Raw genomic sequence first — 24,361 nt, 5'->3', positions numbered from 1 at the left:
GCTTTGCTACATTGCGGCGCGTCGGAACCAATCGGGCGAGGGGTGGAATCGACCGCCGGCCAATGGGGAGCGGCGGAACGCGGCGGGGAACCGAACGTGGCGTCGCGAACATGTTACAAAGGAAATCAATAATACATTTAAAGGGGCTTCTTCTTGCACGTGGCGTGGGTCGCAGGTGGGCGTGGGAAGAGCAGGGACCTGGTATTAATGTATTGTCACCAGTAGTTGGTCTGAATGTTTTCTGCTTCTGTACCTAGCGCTGGAATTAGTATACAGTAGTGGTTTTGAATTTTGAATTATGGTGCTGGAAGAGACTCTTGAGAGTCCCATGGACTGCAAGAAGATCAAACCTATCTATTCTCAAGGAAATCGGCCCTGAGTGCTCACTGGAAGGGCAGATCCTGAAGCTGAGGCTCCAGTACTTTGGCCACCTCATGAGAAGAGAAGACTCCCTGGAAAAGACCCTGATGTTGGGAAAGATGGAGGGCACAAGGAGAAGGGGACGACGGAGGATGAGATGGTTGGACAGTGTTCTCGAAGCTACTAACATGAGTTTGGCCAAACTGCAGGAGGCAGTGAAGGATAGGCGTGCCTGGCGTGCTCTGGTCCATGGGGTCACGAAGAGTCGGATACGACTGAACGACTGAACAACAACAACAACAGTGGTTTTGTTGTTGTTTGTTTGTTTGTTAAAAAAGACACTGGCAGGGGCGTACCCAGGATCAAAACTGGGGGTGCGGGGCAAGCCATGGTCGTTCAGGTTGTGACATTTCAGCACGGAAAGGCGAATGAAACCAAAATTTTAGGAAAATTATATAGATGGAGGTCACAAGGAGAAGGGGACGACAGAGGATGAGATGGTTGGACAGTGTTCTTGAAGCTACTAGCATGAGTTTGGCCAAACTGCGAGAGGCAGTGAAGGATAGGCGTGCCTGGCGTGCTCTGGTCCATGGGGTCACAAAGAGTCGGACACGACTGAACGACTGAACAACAACAACAACATAGCAGTGATGGTTCCTTCACATGCTCAAATCATGGATATTTGTCAAGCTGGGTGTATGTCTCTGCAAGAACCATGCTTAATATAATGTTTTAGGACGGGAGATCTGGGCTTGATTCCTTCCGAGGTGGTTTTGGGGTAGGGCGACCAGTTTGGCCGCACTGGGCACTGTGCTACAGGGGGCACCACGAAAAAATGCCATAGAATGGAGTGTGAGAGGTGGGACGGTGGACCCGCATGCGCTGGATTTTAGCATCGTATAGGGTGCCACTGAAATTGGAGAGCCGGACACTGAGGTCCAGCTACGAGGGTCTTCTGGCGGTTCCCTCCCTGCGAGAAGTGAGGTTATGAGGAGCCAGGTGGAGGGCCTACTCGGTGGTGGCGCCCGCTCTCATCAGATGTCAAGGAAATAAACAACTATCTGACTTTTAGAAGACACCTGAAGGCAGCCCTGTTCAGGGAAGCTTTTAATGTTTGATGTTGTTTTTAATATTCTGTTGGGAGCTGCCCAAAGTGGCTGGGGAAACCCAGCCAGATGAGCGGGATATAAATAATAAATTATTATTATTATTATTATTATTATTATTATTATTATTAGGTCTGCTACTCATTCCTTATTCAGCCATGATGCTGTGTCGCTGAGTGACTTTGACCCAGTTGATCCCCCTCAGTCTGGCCTACCCCCCAGGGGTAGAGAGAAACAAACAGAAGAGTTTTGGATTTGATATCCCGCTTTATCACTACCCGAAGGAGTCTCAAATCGGCTAACATTCCCCTTTCCCTTCCTCTCCCACAACAAACACTCTGTGAGGTGAGTGGGGCTGAGAGACTTCAGAGAAGAGTGACTAGGCCAAGGTCACCCAGCAGCTGCATGTGGAGGAGCGGAGACGCGAACCCGGTTCACCAGATTACGAGTCCACCGCTCTTAACCACTACACCACACTGGCTCTCAGGGGGAGGAGGGGGGATACGCTGATGAACTACAGGTCATGATGGGTGCAAGACCTCATGACTCTGTGGGTACTTCGCAGGAGGAACTCCACACCCACCCACCCACCCACACCAGCAAATACTGATTTGAAACCTGGAAGAGTTCCCTGCTCTTCTGGTCCAAATGGATGCAGCCTGGGAGTTGTGACTATGGCAACCGCAGGAAGCTGCTTTGAACCACCAGTTTCCATTTGTGTTGCTGGCCCGAGTTACCATGGCAACCTCTCTGCCTCTGTTCTGCTGGTGCTCTCTCTGCAACGAGGGTGTTGCTGTTGTTGTTTAGTGGTTTAGTCGTGTCCGTGACCCCATGGACCAGAGCATGCCAGGCACTCCTGTCTTCCACTGCCTCCCGCAGTTTGGTCAGACTCATGTTAGTAGCTTCGAGAACACTGTCCCACCTTCTCTGTCGTCCCCTTCTCCTTGTGCCCTCCATCTTTCCCAACATCAGGGTCTTTCCCAGGGAGTCTTCTCTTCTCATGAGGTGGCCAAAGTACTGGAGCCTCAACTTCAGGATCTGTCCTTCCAGTGAGCACTCAGGGCTGGTTTCCTTCAGAATGGATAGGTTTGATCTTCTTGCAGTCCATGGGACTCTCAAGAGTCTCCTCCAGCACCATAATTCAAAAGCATCAATTCTTCGGCGATCAGTCTTCTTGATGGTCCAGCTCTCACTTCCGTACATTACTACTGGGGAAACCATAGCTTTAACTATACGGACCTTTGTCGGCAAAGTGGTGTCTCTGCTTTTTTAGATGCTGTCTAGGTTTGTCATTGCTTTCTTCCCAAGAAGCAGGCGTCTTTTAATTTCGTGACTGCTGTCACCACCTGCAGGAGGGTACAGACTCCCTTTTTGGACAAAATGGAATTGTTTTGTAAGAAACAGAGCTCTGGCACGGCATACCTTCAGGCCAAAGGCCGGGAATTCTGTCGGAAAGGGATGCTGCCAAAATGAGCAGCATCGCCAGACCTTAGGAACAGAAATGCAGGTGTGTGTTTTGGTCTTGTGAATGTTACACACACAATTATATTATTTTCCGTATTGTTTTTGATATTTCCCTTCCGTTGTAATGCACTGAAGCCCTACTCAGAATTGGCCTGTTGAAATGAATGGGCCTGGCTCACTTTGATCTATCAATTCCAATGGGTTTACTCTGAGTAGGACTTAGCTGGGTACGCCCCCAATTCCTTAACCTTTGTGCCCACTTATCTGGGAGCAATCACCACTGAATTTATGGGGCTCGGTTTCCAAACAGACCCGTGTAGGATGCTGCTGTGTAAATCAACAAAATAATACTTTTTTAAAAACAACAACAACAACGAACTGGACCTGTTTTCCCTTTCATAATGCTCAAAATAGCTTCCATTTTGTTTTACTATACAGAAGACACTGATGCAAACATTGCTCAAAATCATTAAACTGCACTAAATCAATTTCCCTACATTACTGTATTTCAAAATTAATCTCAATTTTCCAACAATGTACACTATTGCAACTTTATAATAGAAAATAATTTGTCTGCACGGCTCGTACGCAATGTTAGTCCTCCTGGGGGCAGATCCATAAAGGACACAATTAACTAAGATCCATTAATTTCATTAACTGCTCTGAGTAGGATTTATTGGGCTACGGCCCAATATCTTTAATATTAATATATGATAGAATGAAAGGCAAGGCTGGTTCTTGGGGGGGTTTCCCTCAAAATTATCGCTAATGCGGGTTTACTCAGAAGTAAGCCCCATTAATAATAATAATAATAATAATAATAATAATAATAATAATAATAATTGGTCCTCTTGTTAATTATGCTGTTTTAAATGTGCGTTTTGTATTTGACTTCAATTAGCAATGGTTTTTGTGAGGGTTTTTTTTCGGAAATGTTTAAGATTTTTTTGGGTTAACTTTGTGTTAAGTATGCATTTTGTAGTTGACTTCCTTGGTAATGTTTTATTTTGAAATCTTTAAGATAATATTTTAGTTTTCTGTTAATTATATTGCTTTGTCTTTATACTTGCCTTTCTTCAGAAATGTTTGATTCTGAATTGTTTTTATTGATGTGCTGTAAACCGCTTTGAGATTTTTCTTAAAAATATAAAGCGGTATAGAAATGAATAAATAATTAAATAAGTAAAAACAGCCACAGTCCAATGGCACCTTGCAGCTTCTTGAGAAATACTGAGGTCTGTACATTAGGGCTATAACTTTTTCCCCCACAACCACACGTTCCCGTAGCTTAGAAGAACTTTTGCCTAAAAAGAAAGGAATGAACTGTCGTTTCCAAATCTTTCGAAAAAATGTTCACCCCGAAATCAATAAATTGGTTTTTGTATATGTAACAGCATAATGTATTGTGTAATAACAAAATATAAAATATAAAATCAAAAATCAAAAAATCCTTCCAGTAGCACCTTAGAGACCAACTAAGTTTGTTCTTGGTATGAGCTTTCGTGTGCATGCACACTTCTTCAGATACCAGTACCAGATATCTGAAGAAGTGTGCATGCACACGAAAGCTCATACCAAGAACAAACTAAGTTCGTCTCTAAGGTGCTACTGGAAAGAATTTTCTATTTTGTTTTGACTATGGCAGACCAACATGGCTACCTACCTACCTGTAACTGGTATTGTGTAATAGTACATAATAATTGGACGCAGGTGGCGCTGTGGATTAAACCACAGAGCCTAGGGCTTGCTGATCAGAAGGTCGGCGGTTCGAACAACAGAGAACCTACACAATCAACGCTGACACCAAAACCTACATATATTAAGGAAAATAGAAGCATCGTCACCTCACCTCACCTCACCCATTCCCTCATCCCACCCACCTCCTTTCTCCCTTCTCTCCCTAATGTCTCAACAACCAAAACTGATTTGTAAAAATGTTACATGGAAAAAATACGAGACATTGCACACACTTTTGTAAATCAAGAAAATCTTTAATAAAAAAAAAATGAAGGTCGGCGGTTCGAATCCCCGTGATGGGGTGAGCTCCCGTTGCTCAGTCCCTGCTCATGCCCACCTAGCAGTTCAAAAGCACGTCAAAAGTTCTAGTAGATAAATAGGCATCACTCCGGTGGGAAGGTAAACGAAGTTTCCGTGCACTGCTCTGGTTCGCCAGAAGCGGCTCAGTCATGCTGGCCACATGACCCAGAAGCTGTACGCCGGCTCCCTCGGCCAGTAAAGCGAGATGAGCGCGGCAACCCCAGAGTCGTCCGCGAGTGGACTTAACAGTCAAGGGTCCCTTTACACAATAATTATAATTATGTATTACAATACAGGGGGGGAAGTAGAGCTTGTAAATTTTCTAATACTTGTACAATGTTTTGTACATTGTACGTCACTTCTTATTGCTTTGAATAAATCGAGGTTGCGGTTTGTAATGTGTCCTTTTATTTAAAATGCACCTCTGGGTTATTTGTGGGGCCTGCCTGGTGTTTTTACATGAGTAGAATGTGTCCTTTTATTTAAAATGCACCTCTGGGTTATTTGTGGGGCCTGCCTGGTGTTTTTACATGAGTAGAATGTGTCCTTTTATTTAAAATGCATCTCTGGGTTATTTGTGGGGCATAGGAATTTGTTCATTCCTCCCCCCAAAAAATATAGTCCAGCCCCCCTACAAGGTCTGAGGGACAGTGGACTGGCCCCCTGCTGTTTGCTGACCCCCTGATCTATCCCATATGGAGACAGTCCCAGTGTCCTTTGTTGGCTGAGAGCCAACATAGCATTTCTAGCTAAAAGCTGGTGCTCCAACAACGGAGGAAGTCAATGGGGGGGCTGCGTGCCTTGTCCTTTTTGTTACCTGGACAGGTAAGGTCACGCCCACCTCTAGTCACATGCAAAAGGAAGTATGTCCCAGCCAGGAGGAAACAGGAAGTTCTCGGCTGCCTGGACCAAACATTCCCCTGCATGTCCACTCTAGGAAAACAAGGAATGTTGTACTTGACTGCTACTTACACCCCACACTCTCCACATAAAAAGGCAGCTTGAAACGACCTTGCAGTGTTTCAAGCCACAGATGTGCATATAAGCATAAGAATTCCACCCAATTTTGCCCTTGGCCCCACCCCGACACTTGCATCCGGCCCCCAGAAGGTTCATCGCAAGCGAATGCGGCCCTCGGGCTGAAGAGGATTCCTCGCCCAGGACTGATTCTGAATTATATTCTTTCCTGTGTGCACAAACAGCTCTGTTTATTCTTATTTAAGGAAAGGAGGGGGCACGTGTGAAAGACAGACCGACACAGGACAAAACACCCAGCCTCCTTTGGGTTGGCGAATACGCTTTGTCGTTTTATTGCACAGCTAAATCACAGCAAATTGCCCGGCATCCTTAAGCAATTGGGTTTAATTTAAAACTTCCACGGGAGCGCAGCTTCACAATAAATTTCCGGGCGAGAGATATTCATGGATAAGATGGTGCATTTTCTTCCCAATTAACAGCATTTCTTTCTTCCTTTTTTAATGGGGAGGGGGCCAAGGAGAGGGGAAAGAAAGGAAGGACGAGGGAGGGGAGACCACACTAACTGTAGAGGCAAACAAATATAGCATTCCTCCTGCTCCCTCCAATTGCAAACTCAGCTCCTGTGTGCCAACAGGATGTCGGAAAGCTGGCCGCATGTATTTGGGAAGGCCATGCAATGGCTAATTGTGTGAATGTTCTCTTATTTTCAAACACTTAGGGTAGTGATAAAACGGGATATCAAATCCAAACTCTTCTTCTTCCTCTTCTTGGTTTTGGAAAGCTTCGGTTTTGGAACGGACTTAAGTTTCAAAGTTTCCGGAACGGATTAAGTTTGAGAACCAAGTTACCACTGTATCATACCACTTTAAATGCCCCTATCTTCCCCCAAAGGATACTGTAGTTTGCTAAAGGTGCAGAGAGTTGTCCAGAGGACCCCCTGGCCCCCAATTTCCCTCAGAGAGCTCAATGATTCACAGAGTTCCCTTAGAAGGGGGATTGGTAGTTAAACCACTCGAGGCCCTGCAGCTACAGGAGGCAAGTAGGCGCCTCCTAGCATCTCTTATGCACCTGTAACAAACTACAGTTCCCAAGAGCCTTTGGAGGAAGCCAAGGCTGTACGGTACAGTTAAAGCTCAGTTGTCGAACGTAATCCGTTCCAGAAGCCCGTTCAGCTTCCAAAATGTTCGACAACCGAGGCACAGTTTCCGACTGGTTGCAGGAGCTTCCTGAACTCAAGCGGAAGCCACGTCGGATATTCGGCTTCCGAAAAACATTCGGAAACCGGAGCATTCACTTCCAGGTTTTCGGTGTCGGGGAGCCGAAATGTTCCCAAACGGAGGCATTTGGGAGCCGAGGTTTAACTGTACTGCTTTAAATGCAGAGTGCGGATGAGGGGATGGCAGCAATTTGGGGAGAGGAACCGTAGCAAAGCTCTGAGGCAGAACTCCAGCGTTGCCTGCGCAAGGTCTCGAGTTCAATTTCTGGCATCTCTCAGTTTAGAAAGACCAGGCAGCACAGCAGATGATGGGGGAATAGACCCTTCTCTCTGCCTGAGGAGATAGCTGAATCCTGGGACAAATAGTCCAATGCATGGTTTTGAAACTTCATCCCACCATCCTCCCTAGGGGCAGAGGTGGGCTCCTGCAAACCCTGGCTATGGAGAAGAAGAGAAGAAGAGTTTGGATTTGATATCCCGCTTTATCACTACCCGAAGGAGTCTCAAAGCGGCTAACAATCTCCTCTTGCCTTCCTCCCCACCAACAAACACTCTGTGAGGTGAGTGGGGCTGAGAGACTTCAAAGAAGTGTGACTAGCCCAAGGTCACCCAGCAGCTGCATGTGGAGGAGAGGAGACGCGAACCCGGTTCCCCAGATTACGAGTCTACTGATCTTAACCACTGCACTACACCACACTGGCTCTTGGGTTCAGCAGGTGCCATATTCAGCATCGCCGAGAGACATCACCACCCGGCCTTTGAGGCTTTTGGGGGAGGCACAAACCACTTCTTCCCTGGAGTACAGGACGGCAGAATGACGCGTCACCCAGTTCACGAAGGTGCGCATGCGGCAATCACACGCCCACGGGTTTCTGGCGAGGTCGAGGCTGAGCTGTGTGAGCTGGCCCGAGAACCGAGGGTCCCAGGAAGCGATCTGGTTGTCGGAGATGAACAGGGTATCCAGGTTCCTCAAAGGCTCGAAGATTCCTGGCGGGAGACGGGTTAAGCTGTTGTTTTGGAGAAAGAGGAACCCCAGGCGTGGGACTTCCTGGAAGGTCTTGTCTGCGATGGAGCGGAGTTGGTTGGCTCCTAGTTCCAACCTCTCCAGAAGAGGCATCCCCTCCAGGATTTGCGGAGAGAGCTGGCGGAGGAAGTTGAAGGAGAGGTCCAGAGCCGTCAAATTCTCCAGCGTGCTGAAGCAGGAGGGGGGGACGTCCTTCAGCTGGTTGTTGGAGAGATCCAGGGTCTCAAGCCGCCTTAAGGGCTTGAACCACTGTGGCCGCAAGTTGGCCAACTGGTTCATCTTGAGAAACAGATGAGTCAACGAGGTGGAATTCTCAAATATTGATGGAGGCAGATCTTCCAGGAGATTGCTTGTGAGGTCCAAGGTGTGGAGCTGCGGGAGGTCACGGAAGAGGCCGCTGGGAAGGTCCTTCAGCCTGTTGTTGGAAAGGTGAAGTTCCTGAAGCTTGGGCAACCCCAGCAGCGCATCCTCACCGATGGTGGAGATGTTCGTGAACTCGACGGAGATCAGGGTCGTCTGCTCAGGGAAGCCAGCTGGGAAATGGCTAAGGGATGGGGAGGAGCAGGAGAACTCGGTGATGTTGCTTGGGGTGTCCACAGGGGGGCACTGGAGAGCCTGGAGGCAGCAGCAGTGAAGCGATAACACCATGCAAACAATGAAGATCAGGACTGAGGAAGCCATCATGCGACTCTGTATGGATGGAGAGAGAGAGAGAGAGAGAGAGAGAGAGAGTTTATTTGCATCCCTGAGAATTTGCCTTGGCTGCAAGTAAGTTGAGAGCTACGCATCAAGACAATACAGTGGTACCTTGGTTCCCAAACTTAATCCGTTCTGGATGTCCGTTCCAAAACCAAAGTGTTCCAAAACTAAGGTGCGCTTTCCCATAGAAAGTAATGCAAAAAGGATTAATTTGTTCCAGAGTTTTAAAAACAACCCCCAAAACAGCAACTGAACATGGATTTTACTATCTAACCAGACCGCTGATCCATAAAATTAAAGCAATAAACAATGTACTGCAGTCAATCAGTCAATCAGTCAATTAGTCAATCAATCAATCAATCAATCAATCAATCAGTAGCTGAACTGGGTTCCACACAGTCACAAAAACTAAAAAAATGCAAAATAAATAGCAAAAACAGAGAGATCTCAGTGTAACACTCAAAACGGAAGTGTGGCACTCAAAATGGAGCACATTCGGCTTTTGAAAAAAGTTCGCACACTCACTTCCGGGTTTGCAGTGTTTGGGTTCCAACTTGTTTGATTCCCAAGGCATTAATAATAATAATAATAATAATAATAATAATAATAATAATAATAATAATAATTTATTATTTGTACCCCGCCCATCTGGCTGGGTCTCCCCAGCCACTCTGGGCGGCTTCCATCAAACATTAAAATACATTTAAAATATCACAGTTTAAAAACTTCCCTAGACAGGGCTGCCTTCAGGTTTTTTCTGAATGTCAGGTAGTTGTTTATTCCCTTGACTTCTGATGGGAGGGCGTTCCACAGGGCGGGCGCCACCACCGAGAAGGCCCTCTGCCTGGTTCCCTGTAGTTTTGCTTCTCGCAGTGAGGGAACCGCCAGAAGGCCCTCGGAGCAGGATCTCAGTGTCCGGGCTGAATGATGGGGGTGGAGATGCTCCTTCAGGTATACAGGACCGAGGCCGTTTAGGGCTTTAAAGGTCAGCACCAACCAAAGTATCACTGTATCATAAGGGGGAGTGTGAGATGTGGAGCTCTTAACTTGTGCAGTTGTGATTTTTGCATTTTTGTATCTTTGCTTTGCTGCTGTTGTTGTTCAGTTTTAAATCAATTATTTGTATTATATGAAAACAAAATCGAAAATTCTTTCTAGTAGCACCTTAGAGACCAACTGAGTTTGTTCCTGGTATGAGCTTTCGTGTGCATGCACACTTCTTCAGATACACATTGTATTATATGCATTGTGAACAGTTGTGACGGCTTTTAGCTTTCAGCAATAAAGATACCATTCATTCATTTGCACCCCTGTAAATACCTGCGTAGTCTCCTGCACAGCTTGAGAAAGCGAAACTTATCATTTGGGCAGAGCCTATGGCTTGCTGATCAGAAGGTCGGCGGTTCGAATCCCCGCAGTGACGGGGTGAGCTCCCGTTGCTCGGTCCCAGCTCCTGCCCACCTAGCAGTTCAAAAGCACGTCAAAGTGCAAGTAGATAAATAGGTACCGCTCCAGCGGGAAGGTAAACGGCGTTTCCGTGCGCTGCTCTGGTTCTCCAGAAGCTGCTTTGTCATGCTGGCCACATGACCCGGAAGCTGTACGCCGGCTCCCTCGGCCAGTAAAGCGAGATGAGCGCCGCAACCCCAGAGTCGGAGACGACTGGACCTAACGGTCAGGGGTCCCTTTACCTTTTAGCTCTTGGTAAAGTGGGTGAAGCTGGGATGAGACTCTTAAATCTCAGGGTCGTGGGTTCGAGCCCCGTGTTGGGCAAATTCCTGCATTGCTGGGGGTTGGACCCTGGCGGTCCCTCCCTTCTCTGCAATTCTAGGATGAGCAACTTAGCAAGACAGACACCAACATCCACATCATACATTTAAAGCACATGACTCCTCCCCCCCACAAAGGACTGTGGGAGTGTCATTTGTTAAGGGTGCTGGGAATTGTAGTTCTTAGAGGGGGTAAGCTACAGTTCCCAGGATATATCCCATGATATTTGCATTGGCCACAGGTCACGGCGATCGTAGTAGTGACTGAACGTCGGGTGCAGGGACAGAATGTGTGTGAGGGTGGAATGGAGTTCTCTAGAGAAGGGAATGGCTGGCTGGCAGGCAAATGAACTTCTTCCCTCTTGTTCTTTCTTTAAAAAAAGGCTCTTCCTCCTCCGCTGCTGCTCCCCCCCCCCTTGTGCAATTCTGCATTGTTCTGTGGCCAGGCGATTGCAAAATCTCTAGCTCGGAGGACTTGTGCCAGCTGAGTGCTTTTGCATCATATATCATAGAATCATAGAATCCTAGAGTTGGAAGAGACCCCAAGGGCCATCCAGTCCAACCCCCTGCCAAGCAGGAAACACCATCAAAGCATTCCTGACAGACGGCTGTCAAGCCTCCGCTTAAAGACCTCCAAAGAAGGAGACTCCACCACACTCCTTGGCAGCAAATTCCACTGCCGAAAAGCTCTCACTGTCAGGAAGTTCTTCCTAATGTTTAGGTGGAATCTTCTTTCTTGTAGTTTGAAACTATTGCTCCGTGTCCGCTTCTCTGGAGCAGCACAAAACAACCTTTCTCCCTCCTCTATATGACATCCTTTTATATATTTGAACATGGCTATCCTATCACCCCTTAACCTTCTCTTCTCCAGGCTAAACATACCCAGCTCCCTAAGCCGTTCCTCATAAGGCAGGCATAGGCAACCTTCGGCTCTCCAGATGTTTTGGACTACAATTCCCATCATCCCTGACCACTGGTCCTGTTAGCTAGGGATCATGGGAGTTGTAGGCCAAAACATCTGGAGAGCCGAAGGTTGCCTATGCCTGTGACCTAAGGCATCGTTTCCAGGCCTTGGACCATTTTGGTTGCCCTCCTCTGGACACATTCCAGCTTGTCCGTATCCTTCTTGAACTGTGGTGCCCAGAACCGGACACAGTATTCCAGGTGGGGTCTGACCAGAGTGGAATACAGTGGTACTATTACTTCCCTTGATCTAGATGCTATACTCCTATTGATGCAGCCCAGAATTGAATTGGCTTTTTAAGCTATATATCTAGTTTTCTGTTAATTTATTCTGTCTTTGTGGATAATAGGCGAGTGGGCGGGGATGGCAGGAGCTTGTATGGAGCACCAAATACCTTTGCAAACCTTGCCTGCCATTTTTTATCGATTGGCTCAAATCCTAGGCTCCTTAGAACCACAGAGTTGTGAGGGGTCCCCCAGCGGTCATCTAGCCCAACCCCCAGCAATTCAGGAAGAAGGTCGCAGGTTCAATCCCAGGCAGGGCTGGGGGAAAACGATGCCTGAAATCCTGGAGAGTCAGTCAGGGTAGACAATACTGAGATAGAGAGTCCCAATGGTCTGACTTGGTAGAAGATGTCAGTATTCAGGATTAGGACTCAGTATTAAAAGGATGTCTGCTATTGCGCTCGATCTGAGAGGCATGATGTGCCCCCATTGAGTGGGGCTGGCTGAAGGAACCTCATACGGACAGTCTGAGCAGTGGTTCCCAAACTTAGGTCTCCAGTCCAATTAGGTTGGACTACAATGCCCAGCATCTTAAAAACCAGAGACATCACCTTGCCGACAAAGGTCCGTATAGTTAAAGCTATGGTTTCCCCAGTAGTAATGTATGGAAGTGAGAGCTGGACCATCAAGAAGGCTGATCGCCGAAGAATGGATGCTTTTGAATTCTGGTGCTGGAGGAGACTCTTGAGAGTCCCATGGACTGCAAGAAGATCAAACCTATCCATTCTTAAAGAAATCGGCCCTGAGTGCTCACTGGAAGGACAGATCCTGAAGTTGAGGCTCCAGTACTTTGGCCACCTCATGAGAAGAGAAGACTCCCTGGAAAAGACCCTGATGTTGGGAAAGATGGAGGGCGCAAGGAGAAGGGGACGACAGAGGACGAGATGGTTGGACAGTGTTCTCGAAGCTACTAACATGAGTCTGACCAAACTGCGAGAGGCAGTGGAAGACAGGAGTGCCTGGCGTGCTCTTGTCCATGGGGTCACAAAGAGTCGGACACGACTAAACGACTCAACAACAACAACAATGCCCATCATCCCTGACCTGCTAGCTAGGGATGATGGGAATTGTAGTCTAAAAAATAGCTAGGGAGCCAAGTTTGGGAAACTGTGGTCCAGAGGGGTCAGCCCTACTACGAATACAACATGCCCCGCTGCAGTCAAAAACATCTGGTGGGCTCCAGGTTGGGAAAGACACTTGTACACCCGCACCCCGGAGAACCTTAAAAACCAGAAACTTGGGGAAACAAGAAGTACTGCATTTTGAAGCCACAGAAAGGCAGAATATGTCCAGACCCTTCAAATCGATTGCACATAGTTGTCGTTCCTCCCTCTTCCCACATTCGAGGCTTCGCTTTGACACAGATCTCCCCGTTCTGAAGCCTCCACAATTCAGGTTGCAATTGGTAGCCGTGTTAGTCTGCCGTAGTTGAAACAAAATTTAAAAATTCCTTCCAGTAGCACCTTAGAAACCAACTAAGTTTGTTATTAGTATGAGCTTTCGTGTGCATGTATCTGAAGAAGTGTGCATGCACACGAAAGCTCATACCAAGAACAAACTTAGTTGGTCTCTAAGGTGCTACTGGAAGGAATTTCTTTATTTTGTCTCCACAATTCAGATTCTCAGAAGCTGAGATGAACCTGGGGACATTGCTGCAGGATGAAGGACAGGGAAAGGAAAGGAAAGGTTGAGGGACGACGCTTACCTGCAGCTCGGTTGCTTTCGCCCAGCGAACTATCCCTTCCACAGTGGATCTGTTCTACTTTTGCCTTATCGTGGAAGCAAGGGATTGGCGCAAGGAGGTCTCCGGTCCCCAAAAAGTTCTCCACCCCGGGGAAGTTGAAGGGCAAGGGAGGGAACAAAGAGCCTTGTCAGAAATGCCTCCCACCGGCTGTGTGCTTTTGGTTGCATCATCTGGTTGGGAAACACTATGTTGAAATCTGAAAGGGACAGGGCTAAAACGAGACCCAAAACGGGACACAGAAACCGGCTTCGCAATGACCTGAAACCAGTGGCTACGAAGAAAAGAGGACGCCGTAGGAAAGAGGCCCAAACTCTCATACAACATAAAATAATATTTAGAATATACTGGACCCCATTACATATTTTTTTTTAAAAAAGGGGCTATGTAAGGCATGGGTAGGCAAACTAAGGCCCGGGGGCTGGATCTGGCTCAATCGCCTTCTCAATTCGGCCTGTGGATGGTCCAGGAATCAGTGTGTTTTTACATGAGTAGAATGTGTGCTTTTATTTAAAATGCATCTCTGGGTTATTTGTGGGGCATAGGAATTAGTTCATTATTCCCCCCCCCCAAATATAGTCCGGGCCCCCCACAAGGTCCTAGGGACAGCGGACTGGCCCCCTGCTGAAAATGTTTGCTGACCCCTGCTTTAGATTGTGCTGAGTCACTTGCACATGCTTAAGCAGTTGCAGATGCAGGACAAACACACCCCAAATTAACGGGCACACCTGACTTAACCCTTTCTTGTCCCTTTTCTCTGCATGCCTAACCCCCTTACGCATTAATGTTCCCGCCGCACCGTGTGGCAGCTAACAACTCCACACATTCACGATACGGAATCTCAGATTTCTAGAGACGTGTGGGACCCCGGGCTATCTTGTAATTTGACCCCCTAGCAATGCAGGAATCTTGCACCCAAAGTGAGGCTCAAACCCACAGCCCCGAGATGAAGAGACTCTTACTCTACCAACTGAGCCACCCCTCTTAAAAGAAACCCAAACCCTTAATCACAGAACCAAAAAAATTGCAGAGTTGGAAGAGACCATGAGGGTCGCTTAGTTCGCCCTGCTGCGAGCATAGCTGTCAAGTCTCCCTTTTTTGCGGGAAACTCCCTTATTCCAAGCTGTTTCCCGCTGCTACCCCTTATTGTTGATATCCCTTAAATTTCCCTTATTTCCGGGAAGGAGAGTTGGAGTCCGGGGTCTCCTTGGGTCCCTGCCTTTCTCAGCCCTGCCTCCCTGCCTACCTCACAGGACTGTTGTGGGGATTAAATGAGGACTAGGACCAGGGAGCTTCTTGGAGAAAAAGGTGGAATATAAATACCTAATAACAAACAGACAGACAGATATATAAAGAAGAAGAAGATAAAAGAGACGAATGTTTCTTGGCAACAGGTGCTCAGATTAAGCATTGCTGCCCCTAACTGGATGCAGAGCAGAGCCAACCTGGCCAGAAGCCATCAGCGGTCCTCTCCTCCTGCATGGATTTGCCTAATCCTTTTTAAACCCATCCAAGTTGGTGGCCATCGCTGCTCCCTGTGGCAGGGAGTTCCAGAGGTTAACCGTGTGCTGCGTGAATAAGTGCTTTCTTTTCTCTGCCCTGATTTCTCTTTCCTGGGAGCTCTTTCCTGGTGTAAATTAATTTGTAGCCTGGGGGGGGGGGTTTACCACGGCATGTACTGTCCCTGAGAACCGTAGACTGTCCCTGGGACAGGTGAGGGTGCTGATCCCTTATTTTCAAATCCGAAACTTGACAGCTATGGCTGCGAGGTTCCTGCATTCAGCAGAGATTTGGGCTAAGGGACCTCCCAGCTCCGAAATCCCACGATCGCGTGTCCGCACATCCCTCCATCCCTTCGCTTCAAGCTGCTCGGTGGTGCGACGAAAGCCCACCCACTCCCTTCTGCCGCTGCCAGCTCAGAGCTGTGCCTTCGTCCCTCCGGCGAGTTTATTCTGGCTGAGATCAGAATCTGCTTGCCTCTGATGGATGCAGTGGCTGGGCCAAGTTTGGGCAGCTGCGTAGACTGAATGGGCCCTTTTGTGTTTTGTCTCCACACAGCTTGTTAACCCACTCGACACCGGCATCTGCTGCAACACAAGGGAAGAGGGCCAGGATTCAGGCAAGGGGGAGTCGACTCTGCCCCTTACCAGAATCTGAGGCCCAAGAACCACACGTGAGTAGGAAAGGGCGGACATATGTGTGAACAGGTGAGCACTGAAGCAGCCCCCTCCAGTCCAGCGACCTGGTCTCACACCAAGATACATCAACAGAAGTCTAGTGTCCAGATCAAGGGAAGTCATAAAGTTAAAGGGATCCCTGACCGTTAGGTCCAGTCGTGGACGACTCTGGGGTTGCGGCGCTCATCTCGCTTTACTGGCCGAGGGAGCCGGCGTCCAGCTTCCGGGTCATGTGGCCAGCAGGACTAAGCCACTTCTGGCGAACCAGAGCAGCACACGGAAATGCCGTTCACCTTCCCGCTGGAGCGGTACCTATTTATCTACTTGCACTTTGACGTGCTTTCGAACTGCTAGGTTGGCAGGAGCAGGGACCGAGCAATGGGAGCTCACCCCGTCATTGTGGGGATTCGAACCGCCGACCTTGTGATCGGCAAGCCCTAGGCTCTGTGGTTTAACCCACAGCGCCACCCACGTCATAGTCTCATAGTGACACTCTATTCTGCCTTGGTCGGAGTCCTGCATCCAATTTTGGGCACCACAATTTAAGAAGGATGTTGACAAGCTGGGTCTGGGAACCAAGCCTGATGAGGAACGGTTGAAGGAGCTGGGTATGTTTAGCCTGCAAACTAAAAGGAGACAGTCAATTTCAAATATCTGCAGGGCTGTCACACAGAGGAGGGAGCACGCTCGTTTTCAACCTGCTCTGGAAGGTAGGACTCGAACCCACGGCTTCAAACTGCAAGGAAGGAGATTCTGACTCAGCACCAGGAAGAACTTTCTGACAGTTAGAGCTGTTCGGTCATGGTACGGTCTCCCTTAGGATGCCGCCAATTCTCCTTCCTTGGAGGTTTTTAAGCAGAGGTTCGATAGCCATCTGCCATGGGTGCTTTAGCTGAGATTCCTGCATTGCAGGGGGTTGGACTAGATGACCCTAGAGGGTCCCGTCCAACTCTATGATTTTATGCCCCAATAGGACCCCCCCATCCCCACAGGACTTGAGTGCGAAAGCAGCACTCCTCATCCGTGATTAGGGATTCAGGATTCAGTCTGCTTTGCCTTCTTCCCTCAGTTATCCATTTGCCCAGCCCAAAGTTCATTCCATCACATTTCCTCACCGGTTTGCAAATATTTATTCAAAGCCCTCGTGAAAACCCTCTGGCGAATTTCTCTCCATTGCACACATGTTGGATGCAATTTGGCCTAAAACAGCCATTGCTGCAAATCGGTTTTTCCTAGTACAGTATGATGCATTTCTGCATGTTATCTCTATTAAGGTATGCATTTTTAAAATGCATGTTTCAATAAATGCATTTTTTGCAGACGTGGCTAGCCTTGGCCAGAGAGCTGCGCTGTCGAGTTTGGGGTCAGTGCCAATTCCGAAGGACGACTTGTGTTTCAGTTTGTGTCTTCTTTTGGAGAGCAGGTCTCCATTTGAAGGCGACCTGAACGCATACTACGGAACTCATTGCCACAAGGTGCTGTGATCGCCACCAGCTTGGATGGCTTTAGAAGGAGATCAGACATGGAGGAGAGGGTTGTTGAAGGCTAACAGCCATGACTGCTATGCTCTGCCTCCAGTTGGAGGCAGCGATGCTTGTGAAGACCAGTTGCTGGAAGCCCCAGGAGGGGAAGAGTTTTGCTCTTGTGTTCGAATCCTGCTTGCTGTCTTCCCACGGGCATCTGGTCGCCCCCTGTGAGAACAGGATGCTGGACCAGAGGCTCCATTGGCCTGATCCAGCAGGCTATTCTTATGCTCTTAACCACGCTCGGTCAGCATATGCCTGTTGTTTCCAGTTACAAATGTTGTAAGAATTTTAAGGTATTTTATTTATATAGAATAATTGTTATTAATGTACCAAAACAAATAAGGCCACATGTCTGAAAAACAGCACAGACAGGCCTCACTCCATTTTGACCCCCAACTGACCAAGTATTTCTTTGTCTCAGGAACAAAGGGGGGGGGGGTTGCCCCTCCAGCGACTTAGCAGCCCTCTGCCTGAGTGATAATCTCTGGCATCCTGATATCTGAGTGTCAGACAAAAAGGTGTGATTAACTTGGCTGGGATATAGGGAAATGTAAATATCTTTTGTTTCACTTGATGGGTTTTTGGTGGAGGGCAAGAGGCATGGGGGCAGGGTCCAAGATGCTCAGATCACTGCCACCAGACCCTCCCAATTTGTGATGTAATTCTAATGTATGGAGGGGTGGTCTTGAGCTGGAGGGGGGGAATTTCAAAAGTCTATATAGGAGCTTGCGTGCCTTTGTTCGTGGTCTTTTGCTTACAAAACACCCTGCTGCAGCAGTTCTAATAAAGGGCTATCGCCTTGCCTTGGGAGATTCTGTATTGTCTCTATTTTATTCATAAGTGCTCTTGAGAGGAGGGGAGCCCTACTAAGGCTCTCCCCCGGGTTCATGGACTCCCTTCTGGGGTTGAACCTAATTTTTATAACATTTTTCAATTATTATATATAATAATTTATTATATATAAATAAAATACCACAAACGCACCACAAAGACGTAACCGGCTGTATCAAAATAATATCCATACAGTATATTTATCTCTGTATCAAAAGTTCTTCACAGACATGGTCTACATGTAGAGATCAGCAAAGTTCAGCAAAAGTAATATAATAGCAGAATGAATAAATGTAGCATTTCACTTACGCCACATTGAGTGAGTTCAAGAATGAGAGACAAGACTTGACCAGCAAGCCCTGACCGGGAGAGACACAGAGAGGAAAGAGTCCCCCCTGAACTCCCACCAGGGTATTTTATAGACACGTCGCAGAATTCAAAACATCCAATCAGATACAAACAACACACCTCAATCAGTCTCCACAGTGGTTGCTATCAGGTAACAAAGATCTCCTTGAACATCCCAAGGAACCCACCACATTCCTGCACATCAAAGTATAGGATGTATAGCCAGAACAGAACATTGCAGGAAGGGAAGGGAAAAGGCATAAAGATAGCAGGGAGGTAGGATTTAGCTAGAAAGCATCTTAAAAAGCAAAGACATCACCTAGACAGCATCTTAAAAAGCAAAGACATCACCTTGCCGACAAAGGTCCGTATAGTTAAAGCTATGGTTTTCCCAGTAGTAATGTACGGAAGTGAGAGCTGGACCATAAAGAAGGCTGATCGCCGAAGAATGGATGCTTTTGAATTATGGTGCTGGAGGAGACTCTTGAGAGTCCCATGGACTGCAAGAAGATCAAACCTATCCATTCTCAAAGAAATCAGCCCTGAGTGCTCACTAGAAGGACAGATCCTGAAGTTGAGGCTCCAGTACTTTGGCCACCTCATGAGAAGAGAAGACTCCCTGGAAATGACCCTGATGTTGGGAAAGATGGAGGGCACAAGGAGAAGGGGACGACAGAGGATGAGATGGTTGGACAGTGTTCTCGAAGCTACTAACATGAGTTTGGCCAAACTGCAAGAGGCAGGGAAGGATAGGCGTGCCTGGCGTGCTCTGGTCCATGGGGTCACGAAGAGTCGGACACGACTGAACGACTGAACAACAACAAGGATTTAGCACCCTAACCCTAACACCAAGTTGTTTATCAACTCATGAGATTGATCAGGCAATTTCCCTTCTGAAGCTTGGGGATCAGAGAGCTAAGTTTATCACAGGAATGCCTGACAAATGGAAATGCAGCATCTGGTCTCAGCTTTAGGTGAGAGCTTGCTCTGCCTGCTTAAAAAACTGGCAAAGAGTGCATGGCCTTATGGGAAAACACAAAGCCTTATGGGATTTTATCAGAAACTTATGCTTATGATTCAGGCCCAGTAATGATATGATTCATATTACATATCGTAATCCACAGGTGACCGCCACAGATAAAAGTCCCAATGAGCAATATTGATCACGAAGTCCCAGATATGAACTTATCCACACGTGTCTCTGTGTTTGTGCGGTCCAAACGAAAGCTTGCACGATTCACAAGAAGAGCTTGCGCAGTTCACGGACAAGGTTTTCCGGAATAGTTGCCCTGTTTCGCCCTCCTGGGCTTCATCAGAAGCGCATGCTTCTAAACAATACAAACACAACATGGTAATACAACATCTTTGTACATAAAATCCAAATAATACAAACAATATAGACAATTGTAGCAATAGTATACATACCATATACCGGTAACGTGTATCAAAATATACGACTCTCATGAAATAGTGGTTTCTTGCATAGAGTAACAATAGTAAACTCAGGTTATACAGATAGATACAGTAATGGTTTTTTGCCCCAGTAGTAATGTACGGAAGTGAGAGCTGGACCATAAAGAAGGCTGATCGCCGAAGAATTGATGCTTTTGAATTCTGGTGCTGGAGGAGACTCTTGAGAGTCCCATGGACTGCAAGAAGATCAAACCTATCCATTCTCAAGGAAATCGGCCCTGAGTGCTCACTAGAAGGACAGATCCTGAAGTTGACGCTCCAGTACTTTGGCCACCTCATGAGAAGAGAAGACTCCCTGGAAATGACCCTGATGTTGGGAAAGATGGAGGGCACAAGGAGAAGGGGACGACAGAGGATGAGATGGTTGGACAGTGTTCTCGAAGCTACTGGCATGAGTTTGGCCAAACTGCGAGAGGCAGTGAAGGATAGGCGTGCCTGGCGTGCTCTGGTCCATGGGGTCACGAAGAGTCGGACACGACTGAACGACTGAACAACAACAACAACAAATGGTTTTTGTACAGGTGATGGCAATCTACAGTTGTGAATGCTTTCACGTAACCTAGGTTTAATGTTGTTTTGTTGTTTCTGGCTGGCTGGTATCACAGCCTGCTTTGCTTCAGAAATTCAAAGCACTGGTGCCACGCAGTCGCCAGCCCAAGAATCATAGAAGAGACCCCAAGGGCCATCCAGTCCAACCCCCTGCCAAGCAGGAAACACCATCAAAGCATTCCTGACAGATGGCTGTCAAGCCTCCGCTTAAAGACCTCCAAAGAAGGAGACTCCACCACACTCCTGGGCAGCAAATTCCACTGTCCAACAGCTCTTACTGTCAGGAAGTTCTTCCTAATGTTCTGGTGGAATCTTCTTTCTTGTAGTTTGAATCCATTGCCCCGTGTCCGCTTCTCTGGAGCAGCAGAAAACAACCTTTCTCCCTCCTCTATATGACATCCTTTGATATATTTGAACATGGCTATCATATCCCCCCTTAACCTTCTCTTCTCCAGGCTAAACACACCCAGCTCCCTAAGCCGCTCCTCATAAGGCATCGTTTCCAGGCCTTGGACCATTCATTCATACCTAACATATAGGGGTCTGGTCGATATCCATCCTTGGCCACAAGGTGGCCCCCTTGCAGTTCAAAACACGCTCCCTGACTCAAGCCCTACTGAATTTTGCAGTATTCCTAAGGCTGTGTTCACACTTCTGTTTACTCTCTGCAGTTGCAGTGCAGGATTTGCGACCCACGTTCCCACGATGCTGTGCAAAAGGCAGCCTTTGTTATTAGATACTCTTGTTCGATGTGTTGTTTCTCAAACCAGCTTAAGGACATAAGAGGTAAAAAGGTAAAAGGAAAGGACCCCTGGGCGGTTAAGTCCAGTCAAAGGTGACTATGGGGTTGCGGCGCTCATCTCGCTTTCAGGCTGAGGGAGCCGGCGTTTGTCCGCAGTCTGCTTTCCGGGTGATGTGGCCAGCAGGACTAAACCGCTTCTGGTGCAACGGGACACCGTGACAGAAACCAGAGCGCGGGGAAATGCCGTTTAGCTTCCCACCAAAGTGGTACCTATTTATCTACTTGCCCTGGTGTGCTTTCAAACTGCTAGGTTGGCAGGAGCCGGGACTGAGCAACGGGAGCTCACTCCGTCGCGGGGATTCGAACCGCCGACCTTCCGATCGGCAAGCCCAAGAGGCTCAGGGGTTTAGACCACAGCGCCACCTGCAGCGCCAAGGACATAAGAAGTGCCTGCTGGATCAGGCCTAGGGCCCATCTAGTACAGCATCCTATTCTCCCAGCAGCCAACCAGATGTCTTAGGGAAGACCATAAGCAGGATTCGAACACAAGAGCAACTCTCCCCTCATGTGGTTTCCAGCAACTGGTATTTAGAAGGATTGCTGCCTCCAGCAGTGATGGCAGAGGAAAGCCATCCTGGCTAGCAGCGATTGATAGCCCTCTCCTCCATGAATTGATCAAATCATATTTTAAACCCCCCTTAAAGGTAAAGGGACCCCTGACCGTTAGGTCCAGTCGCGGACGACTCTGGGGTTGCGGCGCTCATCTCGCTTTACTGGCCAGGGGAGCCGGCGTACAGCTTCCGGGTCATGTGGCCAGCATGACTAATCCGCTTCTGGCGAACCAGAGCAGCGCACGGAGTGGTACCTATTTATCTACTTGCACTGGCGTGCTTTTGAACTGCTAGGTGGGCAGGAGCAGGGACCAAGCAACGGGAGCTCACCCCGTCATTGTGGGGATTCGAACCGCCGACCTTCTGATCGGCAAGCCCTAGGCTCTGTGGTTTAACCCACAGCGCCACCTTAATTAACCCCCCCTTTAATTAACCTAAAACGACTGGGAGTTCACAGAATCATAGAATTACGGTGTTGGAAGGGACACCCAGATTCATAGAGATATTGTGTTCTTATAACATATGCATGCTATCCCTTGCTTTTTCCTGTAGGACTAATTGCAGTCTTTAACATTCGTCAACAGGTTTACCATACCCATTGAGTCAATCACCCATCTCCTACTATACCCTTCTGAGAAAAACCCCACCCCACCCTCCTGCTAGATATATATAAGGGTCTGGTGACTTCTGTTTCAGTGTATCTGAAGAAGTGTGCATGCACACGAAAGCTTATACCCAGAGCAAACTTAGTTGGTCTCTAAGGCGCTACTGGAGGATGCGGGTGGCGCTGTGGTCTAAACCCCTGAGCCTCTTGGGCTTGCCGATCAGAAGGTCGGCGGTTCGAATCCCCACGACCGGGTGAGCTCCCGTTGCTCGGTCCCTGCTCCTGCCCACCTAGCAGTTCGAAAGCACACCAGTACAAGTAGATAAATAGGTACCGCTCCGTCGGGAAGGCAAACGGTGTTTCTGAGCGCTGCTCTGGTTTCGCCAGAAGCGGATTAGTCCTGCTGGCCGCATGATTTGGAAAAACTGTCTGCGGACAAATGCCAGCTCCCTCGGCCTGTAAAGCGAGATGAGCACCGCATCCCCAGAGTCGTCTGCAACTGGACTTAACTGTCAGGGGTCCAAACAAAATAAAAAATTCTTTCCAGTAGCACCTTAGAGACCAACTAAGTTTGTTCTTGGTATGAGCTTTCGTGTGCATGCACACTTCTTCAGATACACTGAAACAGAAGTCACCAGATCCTTAAATATAGTGAGGGAGTGGGGAGGGGTATTACTCAGAAGGGTGGTGGGAATGGGTGATCGGCTGATAGGTGTGGGAAACCTGTTGACGACTCTTAACGGCTGCAATTAGCCTTGCAGGGAAAGGCAAGGGGTGAGATGGCTAAAGATAGCTTTGTCATGTATAATGAGATAAGAATCCAATGTCTTTGTTCAGACCAGGTTTCTCCATGGTTTTAAGTTTGGTGATTAGTCAGGGGACTTTTACCTTTACCTTTTCAGGTGCTCCTGGGCAATTTTTATTTATTTATTTCGAAAATAGGAAAGGGAGCAGAACAAAACGGGAAGGGGGATGGAGAGGGAGGGAGGGAGGGAGGGAGAGAGAGAGAGATTCACGAAGAGAGAGAGAGCTTCTTAAGGGAAAAAGGACTGGCTGAATAGAGGCCAAGCCACGTGTCACACGACAGTGCCAGAAAAGGAGTCCCAATAAAGGGATCCATTTCAGGGCACAGTGCCCGCCCCCCTCTGCAGCAATCCGGTGTGCGGGGAAACAGAGAGGGCCCTTCTCCCGGTTCCCCCCCCCATCGCTGCTGCATCTCCATCCCGCGCAGGGCCCTGCGCCTTCCATCTCAGGCGGGCTGCTCTATTAAGCATTTCAGCGTGTTAGCGATATTGTTTTCTTCTTTACTAGCTCCGAGGGAGCAATCCAGCCGGAGATTTATAGCTCGGCTAAAATCACCTTCCGTTCTTAAGTGAGCCATCCATATAGTCCGTGATCAGGGACGAAACCCTCCACCCCCCCTTCCTTCGCCCCGCACCAAACTAAAACACAAATTCAATCTCGCCTGGCTACGGAGCAAATCTATTTCATGCAGACAGCTGCCTGGGCAGCAGAGTGTTTTCTCTCCTTCTCCTTCTGACCTTGAGACAGAGCAATGGATGTGTGGGGGGTTTTTTCGGGGGGGGGGGACGACGGGGCAGGTTGCTAGTGCGGTGTTACGCACAGACAAACCGACTGGTCGCTCGGATTTCTTTAAACTGGTTTGGCAACGGGGGGGGGGGGCCTTAAAGCCAGTGGATCAGGCATGGGTGGTGGGCAGCCTTTAGCCTAATTTCACGCAGGGAAGATAGAGCTGGAAGTGGGAGGTGTGTGTGTGTGTGTGGGGGGAATGCCTCACCCACTTTTGGCTCCAGCCCCCCCCCCCGCCCCGCTGGCACCTGCGCCCCAACAGATTACCACC

At 48.2% G+C, this 24,361-nt stretch overlaps 1 protein-coding gene across 1 annotated transcript; it reads right to left on the bottom strand.

Moving 5' to 3' along the window:
* Positions 1-7,799: 7,799 nt before the first annotated feature.
* Positions 7,800-13,737, bottom strand: LRG1 (leucine rich alpha-2-glycoprotein 1). Its single transcript, XM_033136556.1, has 2 exons — positions 13,604-13,737; positions 7,800-8,875 (listed from the first exon to the last, which is right to left on the bottom strand). The coding sequence occupies exon 2, from the start codon at positions 8,867-8,869 to the stop codon at positions 7,871-7,873; it is 999 nt and encodes a 332-aa protein (XP_032992447.1). The 5' UTR covers positions 8,870-8,875; positions 13,604-13,737; the 3' UTR covers positions 7,800-7,870.
* Positions 13,738-24,361: the final 10,624 nt, after the last annotated feature.

Source organism: Lacerta agilis, chromosome 18, assembly GCF_009819535.1.
Source record: "Lacerta agilis isolate rLacAgi1 chromosome 18, rLacAgi1.pri, whole genome shotgun sequence".
Lineage (NCBI taxonomy): Eukaryota > Metazoa > Chordata > Lepidosauria > Squamata > Lacertidae > Lacerta > Lacerta agilis.
This window is presented reverse-complemented; position numbering and strand designations above follow the sequence as displayed.